This window comes from Ipomoea nil, unplaced genomic scaffold (assembly GCF_001879475.1).
Source record: "Ipomoea nil cultivar Tokyo-kokei standard unplaced genomic scaffold, Asagao_1.1 scaffold1612, whole genome shotgun sequence".
NCBI classification, from domain to species: domain Eukaryota; kingdom Viridiplantae; phylum Streptophyta; class Magnoliopsida; order Solanales; family Convolvulaceae; genus Ipomoea; species Ipomoea nil.
The window spans coordinates 76341-84542 of NW_017618040.1; the positions used below are offsets into that span (position 1 = coordinate 76341).

The 8202-nt window shown below is 37.5% G+C and overlaps 1 protein-coding gene across 1 annotated transcript; it reads left to right on the forward strand.

Annotated features, from left to right (window-relative positions):
- The first annotated feature begins 1429 nt into the window (after positions 1–1429).
- On the forward strand, positions 1430–5361 carry LOC109191020. Its single transcript, XM_019341608.1, has 3 exons — positions 1430–1912; positions 2300–3304; positions 3406–5361. Exons 1-3 carry the CDS (start codon positions 1430–1432, stop codon positions 5359–5361), a joined length of 3444 nt encoding a protein of 1147 aa, XP_019197153.1.
- The last annotated feature ends 2841 nt before the right edge of the window (positions 5362–8202 follow it).

Sequence of the window (8202 nt, forward strand, 5' to 3'; positions counted from 1 at the left end):
ATACTACAATGTAATAGAGCTAGTAACTTTCAAAAAAAAAAAATTAAATAAGAGAAATAATTTCATTAGTTATATTGTATTTATCTTTCTCCAATATAAAAATTCTTTATATTCAAATTCATCAATTGATATCTCTCTCTAGGGTAAAACTAGGGTTTCAGAATTCTCTCTAGGGAAACCTAGTTTTTTGACTTTTCCGATCGTTTCTACGGCAAGAGCTGTCGGTTTCCAGTGGCGAGGAGCGTGCTGGCTGTTACTGACGTGAAGCATGGCAGACGGAAGCGCGGCAGACATGGCGGGGGAGAACAGCGACGTCGAACGGTTGACAGCACGGTGGGAGGGGTTTGATTTGGAGGATGAGCAGGATGAGTTCGTGCCGGAGGGGGTTGGAGTCGGGGAACTCCAGGTTGATGATGAGGAGACATGGGCTGTTGTTGGCAGGTTCCTTACTACGAAGCTGGTAAAATTGGAATTTATGAAGCAAGTTATGGCAACCGGTGAGGGGGGTGCAGGTTACGGAGATTCAACCGGGACTTTTCTTGTTTTTCTTTTATCATAGGACGGACATAGATTACGTCTTGGATGGGGGTCCATGGGGTTTCGAGAATAATACTTTGGTTTGCCGTGAGGTGGTGGCCGGAGCAGTGCCGGGGGAGGTGGATCTGAATACAATTGATATGTGGGTTCAGTTGCATGGATTGCTGATGGGATATACGTCGGATACAGTACTTGAGCAGGCAGGGAATTTTATGGGCAAGTTTGTGAAACATGATGAGAGGTTTGCGGGGGCACCATGGCTTACATTCTACCGAGTCCGTGTAGCTATTGCGGTTGGGAAGTCGTTGAGGCGTGGTATGAAGTTGGTGAAACGGGACAAATTGGTAAGTTGGATAACTTTTCGGTATGAGCGGCTGCACAAACATTGTTCGTTTTGTGGGATGTTGGGTCATGTTCACATGTTCTGTCTGAAAGCACGTGAGAGGCCGACGCCGGTTGAGATGCACCCGTTTCTAGGGTTGCGGGCCGGGGGGAGTAGGGGGGCGCCAAGGGCGGTGGGGGATAATTGGCTAGTGCCGGTTGGGGGGAAACCAAAACCAAGGGTGAGGGAGGAGGCGGGGGAGGGTGTGGAAGGTGGCGGTGTATGGGGGCGGGAAGAGGGGGAAATAAGGGAGGGAAGTATGGGGGTTGGGGAGAGGGTGGAGGGAGTGGTGGCAAATGTCAAGCGCCGCCGGGGTGTTGAAGGAGAGGATGTGGCTATGACCGATGTGTCAAAAAACTTGCGAGTGGCGGGAACTGGAGCCCAGTCCCGCCCATCATCATGAGTACGATAAGTTGGAACTGTCGTGGCTTGGGCAATCCACATACAGTTCGAGAGATTGTGGACCTTGTGTCCGGTAAGAAGCCTAACTTTGTATTTCTAATGGAAACAATGGTGAAGCGAGATCATGCAGAGAGATTGCGGGTGAGGATAGGTTTTGAAGGTTTGTTCTATGTGGATAGTGTGAGGAATGGTGGGGGACTGGCTTTGTTGTGGAGGAGGAATAATACAGCTACACTACTGGGCTATTCGAAAAATCATGTGGATATTGAGGTCCGTATGTCATCAGGAGAGACATGGCGTATGACGTGTTTCTATGGCTTCCCTAAAAGTAGTCAAAGGAGAGAATCATGGGAGTTGCTTAAATCTTTGGTGGGGAAATCTCCGCTTCCGTGGGTTGTAATAGGGGATTTTAATGATCTCTTATTCCAGCATGAGAAAAGGGGAACCAATCCACATCCAGATAACTTTCTCCGGGGTTTCAGTGAAGCTGTGGATGACTGTGGATTGCGTCAGTTACCTATGAGGGGGTATCAGTTCACATGGGAAAAGTATAGTGGAACAGATCATTGGCTTGAGGAGAGACTAGATAAGGTACTGGCAACGATGGAGTGGTGTGATGTGCATGGAGGGGCGGGGGTGGAGAATATAATTACTAGTAACTCAGATCATTCGGCTCTGTTTCTTGATATGAATGCACGAAAAAGGGGAGGAGGAAGGATTCCTAGGAGGTTCAGGTTTGAGATGGCATGGCTGCTTGATGAGGGGTGTAGAGAAGTGGTGGAAACTGCCTGGCAAGGGGGGAGGACAGAGGGGTTGTTGAATTGTCAGCAACGATGTGGGGATAGGCTGATGCGCTGGGGCAGTGACCATTTTCATAAGTTTGGTGAGCATATCCGGCGACTCCGCAGGGAGTAGGGGCGGATCCGTGGTAGGAGGGATCCGGCATCTTTGGCTCAGTTCTAGCTGTTGAATAACCAGATCTCCCAGTTAGAAGCCCAGGAAGATGTCTTTTGGAGGCAGAGAGTGAAGCAGCATTGGCTTCGTGGCGCAGATGCGAATACGAAATATTATCACAGGTATGCTTCTGCTAGAAAGAAAAAGAATTCTGTTTCTAAGCTGTTGAATGAGAATGGGGTATGGGTGGAGGGACAGGATATGAATAATGTAGTAATCAATTATTTCAATACAATTTTTGCTACTAGTAATCCTGTGTGTGAGGATTCTTTATTTGATGAGTTTGGGCCCCGTGTGACAACTGACCAGAATGAGGCATTGTTGTGTCCCTATGATGTGGCCGAGGTCAAAACTGCTTTATTTGCCATGTATCCTGACAAGGCACCGGGACCGGATGGGATGAATCCTGGATTTTATCAGCAGTTTTGGGATATAGTTGGAGAAGATGTGTCTGCTTTTGCTGTTAATTGTTTGAATTCAGGTGAAATCCCGGGTGATTTAAATGCAACTAATATTGTTTTGATCCCGAAAAAGAATGATCCTACAACTGTGGCGGATTTGAGGCCTATTGCCCTGAGTAATGTATTGTACAGGATTATGGCAAAAATGATCGCCAACAGATTGAAACCTATGCTGGGGGATCTGATTTCAGAATCTCAGAGTGCCTTCATCCCAGGTAGGCTTATAACGGATAATATACTTGTGCCGGCAGAGGTGGGCCACTTTTTGAATCGTAAACAGTGTGGAGTGGCTGGGAGGGGAGCGCTTAAACTGGATATGGCGAAAGCCTATGATAGAATGGAGTGGCCATTCTTGAAAAGAATGCTGGAAGTAATGGGTTTTGATGGAAGGTGGATTAAGCTGATAATGACATGTGTTACCACTGTATCATACACTGTGATGGTCAATGGCGTGAGTGGAGGCCAGGTGCAACCAACAAGGGGTCTCAGACAGGGAGATCCACTTTCACCTTTCTTATTTATTATTTGTGCTGAAGGTTTATCCATGCTTTTGCAGAAAGAGCAGGCAGTAGGATCTATTCACGGTTGTAGAGTGGCTAGGGGAGCCCCCCAATATCACACCTATTTTTTGCTGATGATAGTTTATTATTTTTTAAAGCAAATGTCCAGGAAGCTATGGTGGTAAAGCGGTGTTTGGAGAGGTATGGGGAATTATCTGGTCAGTTGGTAAACTATAGTAAATCTAATATATGCTATAGTAAGAATACTGCGGAACAGATGAAAGAAGAGGTGGCCGAATGTTTGGGCGTGGAACAGGCAAGGAACTTTGGAAAATATCTGGGGTTACCCTCTTTTATAGGGAGAAATAAAAGGGCTGTTTTCTCTTATATAGAAGATAAAATCAGACAAAGAGTTTTCTCGTGGAACAAGAAATTGTTATCACAGGCTGGCAAAGAGGTGCTTTTGAAAATGCTTTTGAAAAGTGTGGCTCAGTCTATGCCCACATTTTCAATGAGTGTTTTTTTGCTCCCTGAATCAGTTTGCGAGTCGGTACAAAGGGCCATGAATAGGTATTGGTGGGGGAAAGAGCCAGACAGAGGAATCCACTGGAAAGCATGGAACAAATTGTGTATCCCTAAAAAGTTTGGTGGATTGGGGTTTAAAGATCTGAGGAATTTTAATCTGGCAATGTTGGGTAAACAGGCATGGCGTTTCTTAACAAATCCAGGATCTCTGCCAGCACGAATATATAAAGCAAGATATTTCCCTAAAACTTCTTTTGTTGATGCAACGATGGGAAATAATCCCAGTTTTTGTTGGCGAAGTATTATGGCTGCTCATGATTTTGTTGTTGCCCACGTCCGCAGGAGAATTGGAAATGGCCAGGAGACTTTGATATGGGGTCATCCGTGGTTGCAGGATAATCCTAGTCCACTGGTTCAAACAGTAATGCCTGAACCATTAAGGGATGCAGTTGTTGCAGGTTTAATAGATCAGCAAACAAAAACATGGGATCCTCATATTTTAACAGATTTATTTGAGCCTGAGGATGTGGATCGTATTTTGAGAATACCTGTGAGCCCAGACTATAAAGACACATGGTATTGGCATAATGATGCGAATGGTTGCTACACTGTAAAAGATGCTTATAGGTGTCTAATGGGAGAATTTAATCACACCTTGGGAGAATTTGATAGATGGATTACATTGTGGAAGTTGAAAGTCCCCCCTAAGTGGAAAACTTTTTTATGGAGAGCAGTGTGTGATATACTCCCAACCACAGCAAATTTGATTATAAAGAGGGTAGATGTGAACCCAACATGCATGTTGTGTGGTCTTACAAATGAGAATGTTATGCACTCATTAGTTTTATGTGATTATTCTAGAGCCGTGTGGAATATTTCGGGATTGCCTATTATGAATATTTCTTCAACATCTTTCCCGAACTGGCTTATGACTGTTATGGATATGCTCACAGGAGAACAGGTCAGACGCGTTGTGGGGGTCCTCTATTTTTTATGGATGGCCAGAAACGAGGCGGTCTGGCAACATGCGGTACGGAGGCCGAAGGTGGTGTGGCGCCGTGCAGCTGCGGGGGAGGCGAGCTACACGTCACTTCATTCTCGTCCAGAAGCGGCACCGGCCGGCGAGGTGCAGACAGTGGCAGCCGGGCGGACGACGTGCTACGTCGACGCCGGATACGATCCGGGGACGGGAGATGCAACCTATGGAGCGGTCTTACTCGATCCGAATGGTTTGTTCAAAGCAGCGGCAAACGGAAAACTCCCGGGGTGTTTAACTCCTCTTATGGCAGAAGCACTAGCATGCAAGGAAGCCTTGTCCTGGCTTAAAGACCGAAACGAGAACGAGGTCGATATTCTTACAGATTGTCTTGTCTTCAGGAATGCGGTTCATGCAGTAACTACACCGAACTTATCTTATGTTGGAATTGTGATTGAGCAGTGCAGGATAGCTATTAATAGTTTCGTTTTTTGTTCGCTTAGTTTTATTCCAAGAACTCTAAATTTACATGCGCATACTCTTGCTAGATTAGCCCATGATCAAGATCATTCTATGTACTGGGATTTAATCCCTCCTGACTCTATCATTCAATTTTTGAATTAATATACTGGTACGCCATATTTCAAAAAAAAAAAAAAATTCATCAATTGATTATATTCGCTACATTGTCCTATAATGTCTTTATAAAAAAAATTATTCATTATCAATAAATTAATTAAGAGAAATAATTTTATTAGTTATATTGTCTTTATATTTCTCCAATTTAAAAATTCTTTACATTCAAATTCATCAATTGATTATATTCACTACGTTGTCTATATCTTTTTTGTGCACTATTTTTTAATTAAATATCAAAGTTATAATACAAAATAATGCTATATCTACTATCTATCTACTATACTAATAAGAGCCCAAGAGAGTTAGGCCTATAATGGGTAGAAAAAACGGCGGTCAAATTTTTTAATCAAATGAATGGCTCAGATTGATCAGATTTTAATTTTTCCTTAAGATTTCCTGATTTATCCTTAATAAATATGATTATCCGTTAACTTTTCCGTTAAATATTATCTTTTCTGTTAATTTCTGTTACTTCTACTATATATATACTAATAAGAGCCCAAGAGAGTTAGGCCTATAATGGGTAGAAAAAATGGCGGTCAAATTTTTTAATCAAATGAATGGCTCAGATTGATCAGATTTTAATTTTTCCTTAAGATTTCCTGATTTATCCTTAATAAATATGATTATCCGTTAACTTTTCCGTTAAATATTATCTTTTCCGTTAATTTCTGTTACTTCACCATTAACTTATTCATTGATTTCAATAAGAAAAGGTCTTATGTTCGAACCTCATCCCAATCAAAGTTGGCATAATTAGTACTCTATTTTACTCTTATTAAATTAAATAATAATTTAGTAGCTACGTACAACAAAAAAATATATATGCATTTCTTTAATTTAGAATTATGTGTCTACAATGTCTTTATTCAAAAAAAAAATTATTCATTATCAATTATAAATTAAATAAAAGAAATAATTTCATTAGTTATATTGTATTTATTTTTCTCCAATATAAAAATTCTTTACATTCAAATTCATCAATTGATTATATTCGATTATTGTCCCTACAATGTCTTTATTAAAAAAAATTATTCATTATCAATAAATTAATTAAGAAAAAAAAAATTATTAGTTATATTGTCTTTATATTTTTCCAATATAAAGAAAATGTAAAAATTCTTTACATTCAAATTAATCAATTGATTATATTCACCACATTGTCTATTATCTTTTTTTGGGCACTATTTTTTAATTAAATATCAAAGTTATAATACAAAATAATGTTATATATTTATTTACCAAGTATTTTATTAATACCATGAAAAAATTAAAAAAATATAATTAATAAAGCTAACATATTAACTACTTGAGGGGTTTAGGTTAACATGTAAAATGACCTAAGAGTATATATATTTAATAATAATAATAATAATAATAATAATTAATAATAATAATAATAATAATTGTTTTAAAAAAATAAAAATATATAATTAAGCCAATCATATTAACTACTTGGGGGATTTATTGACAAAAAGAGTATTCAAATCACACAACAAATTGAAGTGTGAAACTATCTTGCAATGTCCTTGTTTGGCAATCAGCAGTTAGCTATTCAATATTAGTATATATTTAATATTTTATGCCCTAATTTTTATTTGCTCTCCCTTATGTTCCGTATTTGGTTTCAACCATACCTATACAATTATTTATTGACAATTATAATCAATCTGAACTATATTATCTTGCAGTTGTAAACTTAGAATTGCCTATTTAAATACGCAAATTTAACATTCATTTATCTATGCATGAACAATTCCAATATAATCTTGCATTGCCTTGATATATTTTAAAGTACTTATTTTAAAAAAAATATTGGGCATTATCTCAATCGCGCAATGCGCGTAAAAAACTAGTATATATATATATATATATATATATATATATATATATATATATATATATATATATATATATATATATATATATATATATATATATATATATATATATATATATACCAAGTATTTTATAAATACCATGAAAAAATTAAAAAAATATAATTAATAAAGTCAATCATATTAACTACTTGAGGAATTTGTTGACAAAGAGAGTATTCAAATCACACAACAAATTGAAGTGAGAACTACCTCGCAATGTCCTTGTTTGACAATCAGCAGTTAGCGGATTATATTAGCGAATTTCACAAATAAATTATATCAACGATTGGTAAAAAGATATTTAAAAAAATTAGCAGTTTAGATTAACATGTAAAATTACCTAAGGGTATACATATAATAATAATAATAATAATAATAATAATAATAATAATAATAATAATAATAATAATAATAATAATAATAATAATAATAATAATAATTGTTTTAAAAAATTAAAAATATATAACTAAGTCAATCATATTAACTACTTGGGAGATTTATTATTCAAATCACACAACAAATTGAAGTGGGAAACTATCTCGCAATGTCCTTGTTTTGCAATCAGCAGTTAGCTCTTCAATATTAGTATATATTTAATATTTTATGCCCTAATTTTTATATGATCTCCATTATGTCCCGTTTTTTGTTTCAATCATACCTATATAATTATTTTATTGACAATTATAATCAATCTTGACTATATTATCTTTCATTTGTAAATTTAGAATTATCTATTTAAATACACAAATTCAGCATTCAATTATATATGCATGAACAATTTTCATATAATCTTGCCTTGATATTGTTAGGAATAAAGTGTAATGGTTTTGATATGCCAAATTTGTATTTGTAGATCCCCCAATTTTATTTATAGGTCTAGTAGAGTCTTAGACCGTGATAGGGAAATTATTTAATTTGAAAAGAGTAAAACAGAGGAAGATGCATG

Coding starts and splice junctions, on each gene's coding strand:
- LOC109191020 (XM_019341608.1), top strand. CDS start 1,430: ATGGTGAAGCGAGATCATGCAGAGAGATTGCGGGTGAGGATAGGTTTT. Junction 1,913..2,299: donor TTGAGGAGAGACTAGATAAG/GTACTGGCAACG, acceptor TTGAATAACCAG/ATCTCCCAGTTAGAAGCCCA. Junction 3,305..3,405: donor TTTTGCAGAAAGAGCAGGCA/GTAGGATCTATT, acceptor GCAAATGTCCAG/GAAGCTATGGTGGTAAAGCG.